At 42.2% G+C, this 16,334-nt stretch overlaps 2 protein-coding genes across 6 annotated transcripts in view; both read right to left on the bottom strand.

Moving 5' to 3' along the window:
* Positions 1-4,689, bottom strand: part of LAPTM4B (lysosomal protein transmembrane 4 beta) — a 56,401-nt gene extending 51,712 nt beyond the window's left edge. The window contains exon 1 of the mRNA XM_020785306.3: positions 4,340-4,689. Within this exon, the coding sequence (XP_020640965.1) occupies positions 4,340-4,441 (102 nt within the window). The 5' untranslated portion in view covers positions 4,442-4,689. The remainder of the gene's footprint in view (positions 1-4,339) is intronic.
* A 6,468-nt stretch (positions 4,690-11,157) lies between these two features.
* Positions 11,158-16,334, bottom strand: part of MTDH (metadherin) — a 37,529-nt gene continuing 32,352 nt past the window's right edge. For all 5 annotated transcript variants that reach the window (XM_072999161.2, XM_072999160.2, XM_072999162.2 and 2 more), the window contains one exon: positions 11,158-15,689. In XM_072999161.2, coding sequence (XP_072855262.2) covers positions 15,619-15,689 — 71 coding nt within the window. In that variant the 3' untranslated portion in view covers positions 11,158-15,618. The remainder of the gene's footprint in view (positions 15,690-16,334) is intronic.

Raw genomic sequence — 16,334 nt, 5'->3', positions numbered from 1 at the left:
CCTAACTGTTTCTGATCAGGGAAGAAAAGCTAATTGCCTTGATTATACCTCCCAGAATTCCATGCTTGGCACACTGGCTGGTGGATTCTGAGAACTGCAGTCTAAACAGCTAACTTCTACCAGCTCTAGTCATAATTGCCTAAATTTGCTAACAAGAGTCCCCTACAAGCAGGACTGGCAAACTCCAGAAGACACTGGACTTTTCTGTTAATATTTACATGCTGTTTTTGTGTCAAATTACGAGCTTCCCATCCAAACACGAACCAATTTTTATATAAGAGCAGCAAAAGCAGTTGACAGACAAGAAATAACTAGATAGTGTTTCTTCTCATTCAACACAATTTTTTTCAAGCATTAGCTATTCTGATTCATCATTTACATAGCATTTTCAATTGACAGATTGCTTTATAATCTTTATCATAATCCTCTTCACAACAGTCCAGGGAAGTACAGTGTCTTTTTACAGATGGAGAAATGAAATATGTAGTGATTTGTCCTTCTGCAGTATAACTAAAACATGATCCAAGATATTGCAAAAAATAAAACCAACTCTTCTGTCCTCCTCATTATACAAATAGAGCAAGTACCTTAAAGGCAAATATGGAATTAAAAGTCTGAAATACAAAATTGTTTTCTAATGCACCAAGAATCTCACAAGACAATTGTTTGGATTCAGATCTTGACATAATCCATATCTCTCTCTCTCTCTCTCTCTCTCTCTCTGTGTGTGTGTGTGTGTGTGTGTGTGCGCGCGCGGGGGGGCGCATTTTATGGGCTAACAAGTTGTAAGATAAGCAAGATATTCAAGGAGTGGTTTTATCAATGCTGCCTCATCCGCCAGGTAAATTTCCATGACATAGAAGGGATTTAAATCCATATGTCCTGCTGAGTCCTAGTCCCTCACTCTATCCACTACCCCACAGTGGGTACCAAAATTGTCCTTCCCCTGCACCCAAGTAGCTTAAATCCCACTGATAACAGATCCCCTTAACTTAGTCTGAATCCATGCAGTGTTCTCTCCGTCTCCCCACACTTTCTATGAAATATTTGTTGCCCATTTATTGTGTGTCATGATTCCATGACACATTTCTAATCCAAATACATATTTTTAAAAACTCCACAAATATTATTGCATAGTCCCTACTGTACAGTGCTTGTAACATTGTTAGAAAGACAGACACCAAATCTATACACTTTTGGCAGTTTGTCTATTTTCCAGACATTGTTAAAGTCTAAGCTCTCCCACTTTGCATTCATAAAACAGGCAACTAAGTGAGACTTGAGCCCAAGACAGTTCACTGCTTCAAACAGAACAGAAGATAGCTGCCCATTCCCTCCCCCAAACCTAAGTACAATTATTTTTTGCGCCTAAGGAAAATCAGAATTCCACATGCACAGCTTCTCCTTTCTGGCAGTAAAATCTAAGCAATAATGATTCCAATCTTGTTGCTTAGTTCAGAGTAGTCCTACTGAATCAATGAGGATTTGATGATTCAATACCACCCTAAGTTCCACTGATTCAAATGGGCTCACTCTAATTGCCATTTACTATGCTAAAGTAGCAACTAGAGTAGATCCATCTGAATCAATTGAACTGATGGCAGAGTTGAACCCTCATTGATTCAGTAAGCCTACTTTAGTGTGACTTACAATGCTAACCAACAGGATTTCAACTAATGAATTTAATAATACCCCCACAAAAAGCAGAAAGGGGGAGAGAGAAATACTTCCATTTCATTATACCCCAAATTAGCCTGAGGCAACTGCTTCAGTCCATATACTTCAACATAATTTATGCACTGCTAATTAAAATTCTTATTTCCCAAGCAAATGCTGCAGATAAAAGGCACTGATTTATATCTCATATTGCTTTGACCCTTGCCTATAGCAATACTTTTCTCTCAGGGCAGTTGCATGGAGATAGGTTAAATGGTTTACTATTGCTGCCGCCTTCTTTACCAGGAAGACAAGAGCACTCGGCACTTGCTTTAAAGCCCTGCAGTCAAGTCACAGATCTTGGTTTTGGCCTAAGATACTTTGTTCCCTGAGGAAAAACAAAAGATTCCCTTATCCCGCTCAGGAGAAATTGCAATGATATTTCAGCACCCAAGGCAGAGAATTCCACAAACACCTTTTCCTCATCTGTGGAGGGGTGGGGACGAACCGCTTACTCCCCTTTCACCCAGACTCAAAGGCCTGAGGTAAGGCAGACCAACATAAAATGCATACCAGGACCCAAGAGATCAGTTCCTTGTTAAACAAGACCCAGAACTTTAGAAGGAGAACAGCCCTGGGGAAGGGTAGGCCTCACCTGGTGGGTGCTGCCCCACCCTCGCTCTGGGAACAGCCTCAGGTAACAAGCAGATAAGTGGTTGGGAGTGGTTCCTGAATAATAATCTCTAGCTTTGTAGCACCACCGCCACCACCACAGTAGTAGAGGGGGGCAGCCCTACTCCACACTACTAAGTCTAAAAAGAAAAACGTACCTGATAATTTAATGGAAGAAAGAAAAAAAATCTCAGAGCATAATAACACTACTGTATCTTTTATCTCTTCCTCACCACAACTCTGTGAGGCATGCCTCCTGTACATTTCATAGCCCATGCAAGAGAGACACACAGAGAGAAAATATATTGCTTATAGGAGGGAAAGACAAAAGGGAGCCCCTTCTCTACAGGCAGCCTCCCTCTTGAAGAGAGTTTTTCCCACTTGTTACCTGAGCTTCCTCACTCTCTTTGTGGCAGGGACAGAAGTGAGGATCCTGCCCACAGAAGAAGGAGAGAGTGGGAGACAGAGCAGGTACACCTCAGCCTGTCCCTTTCAAGCAACAGGAGCAACAGCTTACTGCACCCCTTGTCCCAGGCAGGCTCTTCACTCCTGGGTGACACTGAGAAATGATGATCCTACTGGACCTTGGTGGCTTCCCCATCTCTCTGGGAGGCATGGAGGGAAGGGTCTCTGTGCCACTCAATTTATTTATTTTATTTATTTATTTGATTTCTATCCCGCCTATCTGGTCTTATTCGACCACTCTAGGCGGCTTACAATTAAGAGAGAGGCAGATGATCCAGAAGCTATGGGGGGAGCAGCTTCTCCTTTGGGTTTGTTCGCCCTCTGGCATCAGGGCGGGAGGGGACCAAAGGCACAACAGGCCAGGAACATGTGTGTGAGGTAAAGCATGGGGGGAGTAGCCACTGCAGCCTTGCCACGGGAGCACAAACACAGCAGGGAGACTGGCACTCCTGTTCTGCTGCCGAGGAGACCAGCGACAGGACCCACCACTGGCTTCACCTCGCTCTTTTCTTGCACTGTTATGGGATGAGAGGAGAGGAGATGCAGCAGGCTGGCACCACCGCCATGGCGCTGCCTGAGGGAGAATGTTGGCAATCTGCATGCCCACTTGTGCACCAACACTTCTCTCTGGGTGGGTAACAAGGCAGCAGGAGGTGGTGGCCCCACAGAGCCCAGTCCTCACGCCAGAGCTTGGGAAACGTTCCTGTCTCCCGGACAATTCCCAGCATCTTCAGCATAGTTTATGGCAGAACCTGAAGAAAAATTCCCTTTTGGGGGAACTAGTCTGGACGGCTGGCTCAGGAATTCTGGCAACAGCACTCTTTAAAATATGTAAATATAAAAATAAAGGAACATTTCCATGTTCTTTTATCCTTCACACTGAAATGACATGAAGTCAGCAGCGGATGGTGCAGGATGAGGAGGGGGAGAAAGCACCCTCAGCAGCACAGCTGCCCTCTGTGTGTGTGTCTCTCTCTCTCTAGGCAAGACCCCTCAGACGCTCCTGCCCGGAGAAAGAGCGATGGGGAAAAAGGTAGAAGAGGGATCGTTTCCCGCTGCTTGCACGCCCGCCTTCCTGGGACGGGCGGGGGGGGGGGGAGAGAAGTCAAGGGTTGTGCTGCTGAGCTACTTTTGGACTCCCTAAGGGGGGGGGGGAAGGGGGTGGCGGCACTACCTTGCCCCCCCTCCTGGAACCGCCGCTCCTTCCGCCCACGCCACGGCTAGCACCTGCATGCCTGGCCTTAAAGCCACTCTTAATCCTACCGCTTTGGGAAAGAAAACCCGCGTCGCTTCCTTAATAATCGCGTGCCGTCGAGTCAGCTCTGACTGAGGGCGATCCTTTCCCAGGTTTTCTAGGTAGGCGGTACTCAGAAGTGGTTTATGGTCCCCCTTTTTGGGGGGGGGGGGCTCCCGGGTCTGGGCAGCTTGCCCAAGGCCATACAGGAGATGCACCCCGGGGAAACTGAACTCCCAGCCTCGGGCACTGCAGCCGGCCAGAGAGCGACCTCGCGCACTAAATGCTCTCCAGCCCGCGTGGCTTCCTTACCAGGTACCAAATGCCCAGGATGATGGTCCCCGTGCGGACATGGCAGCACAAGCAGCAACTGTTGGAATAGAAGCGAGCCCAGGGGGAGCTCGGCATCTTCATCGCGGGGGCCTCGGATCCCTCCAGGATGGCGGCGGCTAACGATTCCCAGGCGCCAAGGCCGGAACGCCGCAGAGGGGGAAACGCTGCTCCGCTCTCGCCAACCGCTCCGGGGGCGAAAAATCTCCCCGAGGCGCGACGCACCGGCGGCCGAACTCCAACTGCAGGCGGCGGAGGAGAAGGAGGAGGAGGAGACGGCCGGGCAGGCAGGCAGGCAGGCAGGCAGGCGCGCGCGTCCTGGGATCTGCGCAGCGGCCGAGGGAATGGGGCGGGAAATCGCCGGCCGGTGACATCACCAGGCTCCCCCCACCCTTCCAGCCTGCCAGGAGCGAGGGGGGCGGAGCTTTTGAAACCCCCCCCCGGCAGCACAATCTCTCTCTCTGTGTGTGTGTGTGTGTGTGTGTGTGTGTGTGTGTGTGTGTGTGTGTGTGTGTGTGTGTGTGTGTGTGTGTGTCGGGGGGGTAGAATGGGTGAACGCGTGCCCTGAGGGCGCCGGGCGAAAAAGGAAAAAAAAAAGGGAGTCGAGCCGCAGGGCGGGTCGAGGTTTCGGTCCCGTAGCCTGGCTTTAACGCCGACGGCTAAAGAGAGCGGCGAAGTGTCCGGTTCGGATCGCTTTATTGGTAGGCCGATCCCGAAACATAGTCACTCGAAAGCGGCGGCGGGGGGAGAGAAATGCCTCTGAAATGGAGAATGGGACGTCCGAGTAAATGAAATTTTTCGCTGCTCATCAGAAAACCTTGAACCCGAAATCACATTCAGAGGGAGGACAGGAGTGCTTCCAAATACTGTATATAATTCCTATATCCCACCTTTCTCCCTGCAGAAGGACTTGAGATGGCACCAGTTCTTAGTCTGCAAGGAATTACTTCATTGGTTTTGCTGCAATCAATTAAATACGGGCGCCCCCCTCCCTCCTCCTCCACGCACACCTTTAACCGGTTTGTGTGAGTCACAGCCTGAGCATATGGGATTGTGGGCTCTTAATCCTTCCCCCTCCCCTGCAGGTCAGGCGGGGAAATAGCTATGGAAATGTAAGGGAATTTGCAATTGACGGGAGGGCCCTGGCGCCTGGCTGGGTGGTGCTTCCGCGGCGATGCCCTTTCAGTGACTCCGAGCTTGAATATTTAAAAGAAGATGCCAAATGAATTCGCGCTGAAAGGCTGCAGGGTGTGGGTAAGGGGGGGGGGGGTTGGGGACGGGAAGAGATCATAGAACTGAGTGAGATCGTGGATGCAGCCCACGTTTACGCAGCTGTTCCACGGGACTGATCTTCGGGGCAAGGGCATCCTCAGAAATAATTCTAGCTAGAGGACAAATGCTCCGAACCAGATCCACGGATTATTCAACCGACTATCGTTTTTGCACGACTATATTATCATTGTATGTAAGGGTCTATATAGCCTATAAAACTACTGTAGTAGAAAGAGCTGCATTGTTAGCTCACAACTAAATTGTTTCCTAGCTGTGTGGACATCTCACCCCATTGGGTCTTTGTACACAATCTGCAAAACCAGAGACTAGGACTTTGATTTTCTGGTTGTTGTGGGTTTTTTTGGGCTCTTTGGCCGTGTTCTGAAGGTTGTTCTCCCTAACGTTTCGCCAGTCTCTGTGGCCGGCATCTTCAGAGGACAGGAGTCAGAATTCTGTCCGGTCTGACTTTATGAGATATTTTAAGACCGATGCATCTGAGGAAGTGTTCTGCAGTCCACAGAAAGAATATGTCAAATAAAACTTATTTCTCTTCAGGTGCCACAAGATTTTTTGTTGGTTTTTCTTTACAAAAGATAGAAAAATAATTTTGAAGGATAAACAGGATTTGTTTAACAGAATACACAGGCAATATATAATGATAGATCTATTGATAGTGTCCCCTTCCTTGTCTTTTTCTCCTGAGGGAACCCCAGTGCAGTGTAGTGGATAGAGTGATGGAAAAGGTAAAGGTTCCCCTTGACAATTTGTCAAATCGTGTCTGACTCTAGGGCAGTGGTTCTTAACCTTTGTTACTCAGGTGTTTTTGAACTGCAACTCCCAGAAACCTCAGCCAGCAGAGCTGATGGTGAAGGCTTCTGGGAGTTGCAGTCCAAAAACATCTGAGTAACAAAGGTTAAGAACCAGTGCTCTAGGGCATGGTGCTCATTCCTGCTTCCAAGCCATAGAACCAGCATTTGTCCAAAGAGTTTCAGTGGTCACATGGCCAGCGTGACTAGATACGGAACACCGTTACCTTCCCACTGTGGTGGTACCTATTTATTTACTTACATTTGCATGCTTTTGAACTGCTAGGTTGGCAGGAGCTGGGACAAGTGACGGGAGCTCACTTCGTCGCGTGGATTTGAACTGCTGGTCTTTTGACCTTGCAGCCGAGGCTTTGTGGTTTAACCTGCAGCAGCACCACGTCCCTATAGAGTGTTGGACTAGGGTTCAAATCGCTCCTTTGCCATGGAAACTCACCGGAACCGTTAAAACCACTCCTTAAAATCTCATTTTTCTTTTTAATCTCATTTTTCTTTCACTTACCTCTTTTAGGGTTGCTATACAGATTCTAACTTGACAGCACATAACTAAATTGGAGGTCAGACATGATCATGGCTGTGTTGAATAGGATGCAGCAGCTCTCCTCTCTTGAACCAATCTCTCAGTCACTTTTTCCCTTTCCAACTCTTTTCACACTGAGTTTACCATTAATTATCAGCTGCAACGATCTGTCCGTTTTCTCAATACATTATCGAAGTGTTCTAGCTTTTAACATCTTAAAAGCTAAATCATTTCTTGGTCTTTATTCTTCTTAGCACTTCATCCCTCATCACTCTCTTGTTCCAAGATGTTTTTTAGTATGTTGCAATAAACCCACCTTTCATATGCTTTCCCCCTTTTTCATAGTAGCATGTTAGTTAACATTTCATGCCATACAGCAGAAACAAACGTTAACACTGTGCAATGTCCATTCTCAAACCCAGTTTTAAGTTGTATGTTACATTCTTCATTGTAAGAAGTCTGCTCCAGAACCCTCTGTTCAGATTTTGGTATCATGCCAGTTGTTTATTCAGACAAATTCCAAAGTAGTTATATTTGTTATATGCGAAGATTCTAAGTCATCCAGGTGAGGTTATTGAGTAATGGCAACTGGATTTCTTTCTTATTAGGTTTGTTAATATGTTTCCTGTCTTCATTTTGTATCTTTAACTGAATTCCTTGGATTGCCTGTTTTTAACTGATCACCATGAATTAGGTTTTTTTAGATAAGTAATTTTTTAAAGACTTTCATCAGTTATTTCACTGAGTTTACTAGAGAACCTTTTCTGACCATCCAAATTGTCAGCTACTACTAATAATCTATTGTCTGCGTATCAAATGTTGCTGACAATATTGATGTCATTTGAATCAGAAGGGCTTCTCTAAAGATGTTCTCACAGTACAAATTGAAAAAGAGGCAAGAATATACAGTATACATTTTACTCCTCATAATCTTCATATTTATAAAATAAATATTTCTGCATCCAACATCATCTGATCCTCAACTTTCACTGCAGCTTTCTGTTGCCAGTACAGGTTGCCAATTATACAAATACCATTCTGAAATAAGACTTTTATTTAGGAACATTTCCGTCAGCTTGTCATATCAGTAAAAGGCTTTGTGTTGAAATGAGCATACATACCCTTATTCATACCATAATACCTCCCCCCAAGTATATGTAAGCAGAATGTTTCCCTTGTTCCTAATCCCGCCCCCAGTCCAAATTGTCTCCTGCATCTCCTATGCACCTTCCTCTTGTAAATTTTGCCAGCTATTTAAGAAAATATTGATCAAATGGCCCATTTCGCTGCCCCTTAGATAAGGTAATTTACAAGTGTTAAGAGAGAGGATGTGTGTTTCTGAAACAATGGCTCATCATTAAAGGTGCAACTATAGATTTTCCCAGCAGCAATATTGATCACTGAATCTGTTGTAATGCAAAGTACTGGGGATGCTTGATTCTGAATGGCCATTTAAGACCACTATCAAATACATGTTTCTCCTCAGAGATGAAAACTGCTGTAGCCAGCTTGTTAAGGGTCAACATAGCTCTCTGAATTTTTGGACCTTCTCTAGGGGCAGGACCATGAAGACAGCCATAATAAGTTCCTGCAATCAAGTAAATAAGCAAAGGATTGCAAATTGAGTCTTAAATGATAACTTAATCCCAAATAATTAAATCTTGTCCACGCTTATGTTGGACGTGTAGTCTCTCTTGCTTTTGCCACTCTGTTTTTAAGAAGGGCACATCAATTCAGATTTATTGGACATTTCATGACTCTTTGATTCTTTCTCAGCCCCCCCCCCCATGTTTATAAAAGCTATGCTGAACAGATGTCCTGAAAGCCTAGAAAGCTCACCTTGTCTGTAACTTTTTAGTGTTCAATAAAGATAGCACCCAACCCAGACTTTTGTTTTTATTGTGTCACGACATGCACCCTAAAAATAAAAACAAAGATGAACAACAATCCTGTATGTCAGTTTGCCCACAGACGGGCATTCTCTAGCACGTGGATTCCCAAACTGGAGCATGTGAAAATTCATGGGACTGAGATTTTCACAGATGGAAAAATAATTTTCCATCAGATTCTATAGATTTCTATTTTAAAATGCCATTATCACTGAATCAGTTTAAATGGCAAAAATCCTGTAAGAATTAATTTACAGTGGTATAACATGCAACTGTATAAATTGCAGCAGCAATTTTCCACCGGTGAACAAACTGCTGCTTGTATTTCTGGTTGTCACGCAACTTGGTGCACAACCAGGAATGTGAGTAGCAAATCATTCCTTAACAACAATTCACTATTGCAGTTTATGCAACTACACATACATCAGAATGAATTTACAACAGGATTCTGGCCAATCGTTTTTTGTATTTTAGTTCCAAACTGAATTTTCAAGTAAAAAGGGGGTTAGATTATTGTAAAGGAGAGATGGGGAGGCACAAGGTTTTCTCAAAACTCAAAAAGTAGGTGCGATGTCAAAAAATTCAGGAAATGCTGCTCTAGCAGAACAGATTCCACTTTGCCCCATGAGCTGATTGTAAGAGTTGGAGCACCTATGGTAATCTACAAAAGACTATGGGAAGTACACAGGAAGGGCAGAAAAGCTGCATTGCATGAGAAGACTCCTTGGAAAAGACTTTGATGTTGGGAAAGTGTGAAGGCAAGAGGAGAAGGGGACGACCGAGGATGAGATGGTTGGACAATGTCATCGAAGCAACCAACATGAATTTGACCCAACTCCGGGAGGCGGTGGAAGATAGGAGGGCCTGGCGTGCTCTGGTCCATGGGGTCACAAAGAGTCGGACACGACTAAACAACTGAACAAACAAAAAAATGAGCATATCGACACACACAATGCTAGATGTATCATATTCAAACCATGACTGAATATGTTAACCTTTCACATTCTCTCTACAGCACTGGGATATCTAGGCAAGAACTGAAGGTCAAAGACAGACAGTAAGGCTTCCTGTTCTAAAGCAAGAAAAGATTGCTTTAATTAATGCATAGCATCATACATATTTTTTCCTTTTAGCTAAGAGATTGAATGGATTGGTTCAGTTAATGTTTTCCCCCTCAGCTATAGAACAAGATGTTAAATTAATTTCCTCTGAAGTTCCATTCAAGGACTCTTTCATGTGCAAAGATTGATGGACAAAATAAAACTGTCAAATTTTTCATCTCCTTTTTAAAGCTCTCCAGCACACCATACTATTTACTCCAGTTTTAATTCAACTGAAATTGCATTTTATCTGGCAACACTTCAACATACATTTAAAACAGTACAGGGGGGAAAAACCATGCACTTTGCTTTACTGAGCTCATTAGACTTACTTGCACTGTCCTACACAGGTTTGCTAAAAAAAACAGCCATCTAAAATTTAATGAGGTTTTCTATTATATGTATGATTGCAGTATGAGCTTTGCACACATATATAACTCATCAAACTTTCTCAACCAAAACAATTTCCTGAAATGTTTACTAGTGCTGCCAGAATGGGATTCAGGGCCATGACACCAGCTGAGATGTATCAATGGTACTTACACATCTATGTGATTGAACTTATGCAGGACACACTACTCAATGATTTTAGAAAATCCTACCTTCTATGGGAAAAGGAAAGTGCTATGTCAAAACCAAAGTCAGAATCACGTACAGAGCTGAAACTGGGGAACAAGAAGCATCACAGAAACATCTGTATCAGAAGAGGGTAGGCCACTCATAGAAATATGTCTTATACACTAGCTCATCTAATCTAATATTGCCCACATTAACTGACATCAAACCTCTAGCGTTTCAGGGCCAGTTTTCAAAATCTATGAGTGCCCACAACCCTGTATGCCCATTGCTGGGGATTCTAGAAATTCTTGTTCAAACAAGGAACTTTTACAAGCTCAGGCACATGGGCTTTGATGAAGCTACTAGAAGTCTTATTTTTTTTTCCAAGTTGAATTTCTTACAATGCCCCTTGAGTAATGCAATTTTAGGGACACTGTGAAAAATTTAAATGACCATCTTCCACTGCCATCAGAAAAAGCCAAAACTGGCTCTACTAAGTAGGCCTTGCCACAGGATGCCAGAAACTGTTCTGAAGGAGTTGAAAGGTAATGGAGCTGAGCCATAGAAAATTGAGAAGGCAGAATAAAGTACTAGTAAAAGGGAAGGGGGAATGGCAAAAAGGAACACTTAGAAGGTATTTATGTAAAGGTTTGAAAACTTCCTTTAATGTTTACATTCTTTAGTAAATAATTAAATAATGGCTATCTACTGTAATTCTTTTAAATTAAAGAACAGAAATACACTTTTCATCCACCTGGTGCCAACTTTGTAACAAATATGTATGAATTCTATACATTTTTCCTTAAGAAAACTCCAAAAGAAAAAAAAACATGGAAGATTAAAACATGCAATGCTTACCCAATTACATATCACAATTTTTGTAAAGTTATGCATACAAATGATTTCAAAAATTACAAAACCCACATTACTTTTTGGGAAACATTCTGTGCATTCACTATGAGGACATGTTTAGCTGGCTCATTTGGTTGCGTCATGAAGTTATCAGGATGCAGTTGGCTATAGATCAAGAATAGGCAACAGTGGCCTTCTGTTATTAGACCAAACTCCTATTAGCATTAGCCAGCATACCCAATAGGAAGAAACTGTGGGAATTGGAACCTAAAGACAGGAGAACTACAGGAGCCTGTCCCTGCCTTAAAGTCAACCAATGGGGCAGTATCCAGTTACTTAGCTCTTCCCACATAATGGGGGTGATATCACTAACAGGTTGCTGCTATATAAATAATTCATTTTTTAATTCCATGATGCATTTTATTTGATTTTTTTTATACCGCGCCATCTAGCCTATGGCCACACTGGGCAGTGTTCAACATGCATGCAACTTTGTATCCCTGTGCAAGCTCCAAACCCCCCAAATTAAAAAACAAACAAACAATTCTTTAATTAGTGGCAATCTGCTCCTGTGGGATGACATTATTCTCACTGTGCAGTGGAGCTATGCAACAGGGTACTGGCCAAGATGTACATGTGTCTGTATGTTTATTTTCCTGGGTTGCTACAACTTTTATCAATGACAACACTGCCATTCAGAAAACACCTTATTCTGTACATTCAGAGTAGCAGACATTTTAACATAATTTTGTTTGCATACCTGCTTTGCTCATAACTAGGTGGTAGCATTATCCTTTCTGGACTCAGGTCTTGAAATTTTCAAAAGATCATGTACTCCTCTATTATGAGAAACTGCACAGACTACTAAACACTTAGTGTTATTTTTCCCAGGAGTAACAAAGACATCATTTTATCAGTCGCTGCAAGGAAGTTCATTAATTTCAATGGGCTTACACATATCTAACAAGACAGGACAAAGCTGCGTGGTGAACTCAGCAGAGATAAATTATTTAACAGTTTTACAAGATCTTCCATTTTTACTACTATCCAGTTTTTATACACCAGAGGTGTGGAACTCTACCAGACATGGGGTACATGTGCATCATTCCCCAGAATGTGAATTGTCGTAGGCCTTTTAAAGACAAGAACTAGCCATTTTAAGAAACAAATACTGACTGCTTCATCATTTCCAGCTATTTATTTTAAAATACTATTTCAGGCCTGAAAAACGATAGAAGATGGGATAGAATTCAAACAGCAAATTTTATATTGCCTAGAGGGATCTGGAGATAAAATCACCATGTTCAATCCTCCCCCGCTTTTTTGGCATGTGTTGGCCCAGGAGCTTCAGGTGACCTGCTGGCTATACTTTGCCCACCATCACTGCACACAGAGATACAGTGGTGCCTCGCATAGCGACGATAATTGGTGCAGCAAAAATCGCTGCAAAGAAATTTCGTCGCTATGCGATTTAAAAAAGCCCATAGGAATGCATTGAAACCCCTTCAATGCGTTCCTATGGGCTTCAGACTCACCTTTAAACGAAAATCCTCCATAGGGCGGCCATTTTCGCTGTCCGGTAAGCAAGGAATTCGTCCCAAAAAATAGAAGGCGGCCATTTTTTTAAACCGGCGGCCATTTTGGAACCTCTGATCAGCTGTTAAAAAATCATCGCTTTGCGATGATCGGTAAGCAAAACAGGGCACCAATCATCGCAAAGCGCTTTTTGCCCATTTAAAACATCGGAATGCGATCGCTTTTGCCATCACAAAATCTTCATTGCTATGCGATTTCATCGTTAAACGGGGTGCCCGTTAAGCGAGGCACCACTGTACTTTGGGCTAACTGTGAAAGAAGCATTCTTTAAACAACGAGAGCCAACCCAATTTTCCTAAGCATTTCACTAGAAAATTTCTAGAACAACTGCTCAAGGCTGATTGAACATGCACTCTTAAAAAGGGGGCACATGTTGGCAAACATAAGAGCTGGCTTATAAGAGGTCTGAACTTAAAGAGAGCAACTCATTTTTGCCACTACAATGATAGAAAGTACCTATGAATGATTTAGAACAGCAGGGTCACAGTATGATTTATCAAATACTGCCACAAACGGTTTCAGTGTTAAAAACAATTAGAATGCTTCTGACATGTTTTTACTAATCCTCCTACCATACAATTCTCATTATATGAGACATGATGGAGCACTCTTGTGGACAAGGTCTTACATAATGCATGAATACTTATTGGTTCCACGAAAAGAAACAGAGACATTGTTCACTTCCAATTTCATGGCTGGCCTGAACAATGCTTACCATTTCCCCACTTCTTACTGAAATCTGTATCTAAACAAGTGTAGATAGAAGGGAATTTTTTTAAATACTGGAAATGGTTGAAATCTGGAGCACTTCACATACATATATGAACAATGAAAAGAATTTACAGCAAAGAACATATATGATTTCACATGTTCAGTACCTTCATAAAAATCACTGCTGAAAACTGAATATTTCAGCACCAAATATTTTTATGAACACCTTCTCTCCATTAAAACACTGACTAAGCAAAACTCCTTTCCCATAAATAACACAATGCTATCAATTTGCTCAATTTATTTTAACAAAATTGATTTAGAAATGTCACTGAATTAAACAAAACATCTGAACATGTAAACATCTTCCATGTTCCTGAAACAGGAATTAATACCTGTGCACATTAGTATTCATTAGGAACACTATCAATTAATAAGGCTTGTTTTCAATACAACTAAATTCAGTTTGCTGCTTTAATTGTTCTTGCATTGCAAGTTAATTTTACCAAAATTTCAGATGTATACAATGACACATTATGGGAGAGTCAATAAGTACCATTGGTTACAGCTGTTACAATTTTCCTACCACAAGAAAAAAACCCCTAAGCCAATCACATCAAAAAATCATGGCTTTTTTAATAGATGTTCACCATGTTATGTTAATTATGGTCCTTTAAACACAGAGACATTTGTAAAAGCTATATACAGTGTACATGGTTGAGCATGCACTATTCTTTGATAGATACCTGCTTGCTTGATGTGATGTACTTACAGTGCCTGAAAATGATGCAGCTCAACTCCCATTTTAATCAGTAATCTCAAGAGGAAAGTTGTTTCACAATTGCTATACTTGCATGATTAAAAAAAAAAACAAAACCAAATACCACCAACAACACTTAATCCTATTTAAGAATACTAGATGCAGATTCTACATAGGTTAAGGCAGTAAAAAAAGCACTTCCTGATACAGGTGGTCTCAACATCAATTAAAGCTGTTTGAAGCTATTATTTCCCCTCGTCCTTTCTCCACCACATTTCTGAAGAGTTTATGGAAAGTTTTTTAAAAAAGATTAGAGACATATAATTTAAAAAAGAAGTGGGTAGCAGAGAAGAAACAAAACAGACTCAAAATTATAGGGAATAAACCTTAAAGGACAACAGCTAACATACTACCTTAAAAAAAAACGAGGTTGATCTTGAGCATACTGCCCATCTTCTTAAAAATATATTATCTGAGCAATTCAAGTAGAAGACTACCAGAGGCTACTTCATGACCCATGCTGAAATTATGATCCATTATCTCACTTCATCAATAACAGTTCTGCATCTAAGCCACATTTTTAAACTAAAGTAATTTTACTGAAATTATTGTAGCGATAATTCTTGTGCACACTTATTCTGAAGCAGACTACCACTCAAGTTTGGGGACAATATCTAAGTAAATGCTTCTGGAGCTCCAGCCTCTCCCTTTACTCATAACTGTATAGTTCACATACTCTATTAGAAAGATATGGCAGATTATTTAACCAGACTTCTTTGATTTGGGTATTAAACAAATTCATAATCAATGTCACTCAGAGTGATACATCAGTTGTAAAGATGATTGGGAATGTTTATATCAATCTTTTCTGTCCAGTGACATGAAATAGATAATATGCTGTAAAGCCAAGAATTTCTAAAAATTAGTTTCCCCATAGTTTGAAAATACAGACTCTTCAATTCATCTTCCAGTATTGTTATATGTCCTGTTAAATTAGGTCACCAACTTATTCTCCTTCTGTTCTTGTTTTTAAAGATGGTTGTGTTCAAAGCAGTTTGTTCTTTAAAAAAAATCTGTTGAAATTTATATAAAATTCTGTACAGGTTCACAAATTATTGCATAAACAGCATAATCTTCACAACAAGTGTTTCTGCAGCACATGTCCATTAAAAAAAAAATTCACGTTTCCCTTCTAGCTTTTTTCTTCTTTTTGATTTGTTTCGGGGATTCCCAGCTTTCTTCTGACTTGGCTATATATTAAAAAAAACCAAGGAGAATGTTCATTGTAAAATATATTTATGTACAGTTCATCTATATAATTCACTCTACTGCATTACAAGGAACACACAAAAACTAATTCTGTTAGCTTGTAATGACTATGGCAATTTTTTCTATATATTTAGATAAACTCATGATTTAAAACTATTTTGCATGTTTTTAGAAGCAGCAGAACTTACCGTATTTTTTGCTCCATAAGATGCACTCCCCCCCCAAAAAAAAATGTGGGTGGGAAAGTCGGTGCATCTTATGGAGCGAAGGCAGCAATTTCATCCCCGCTGGGGGGGGGGGGGGAGCGTCGCAAGCCTCAAAAGACTCCCAGAAACTGGCGATTTCACCAGGACCCTTGCGACGCTCGCCCCACCCCCGCACGGGGCCAGTGTGGGCGAAATCGCCAGCTTCTGGGAGTCTTTTGAGGCTTGGGAAGCCTCAGAAGAGTCCCAGAAGGTGGCAATTTCATCCCCTCTGACCCCCGGGGGTGCAGAGTGAGTCTCTAAAGGGTCCTAGGGTGTGGTCCAGGACCCTTTAGAGACTCACCCTGCCCCCCGGAGGTCAGAGGGGACGAAATTGCCACCTTCTGGGACTCTTTTGAGGCTTGGGAAGCTTCAGAAGAGTCC

Source organism: Pogona vitticeps, chromosome 4 (genome assembly GCF_051106095.1).
Source record: "Pogona vitticeps strain Pit_001003342236 chromosome 4, PviZW2.1, whole genome shotgun sequence".
Lineage (NCBI taxonomy): Eukaryota > Metazoa > Chordata > Lepidosauria > Squamata > Agamidae > Pogona > Pogona vitticeps.
This window is presented reverse-complemented; position numbering and strand designations above follow the sequence as displayed.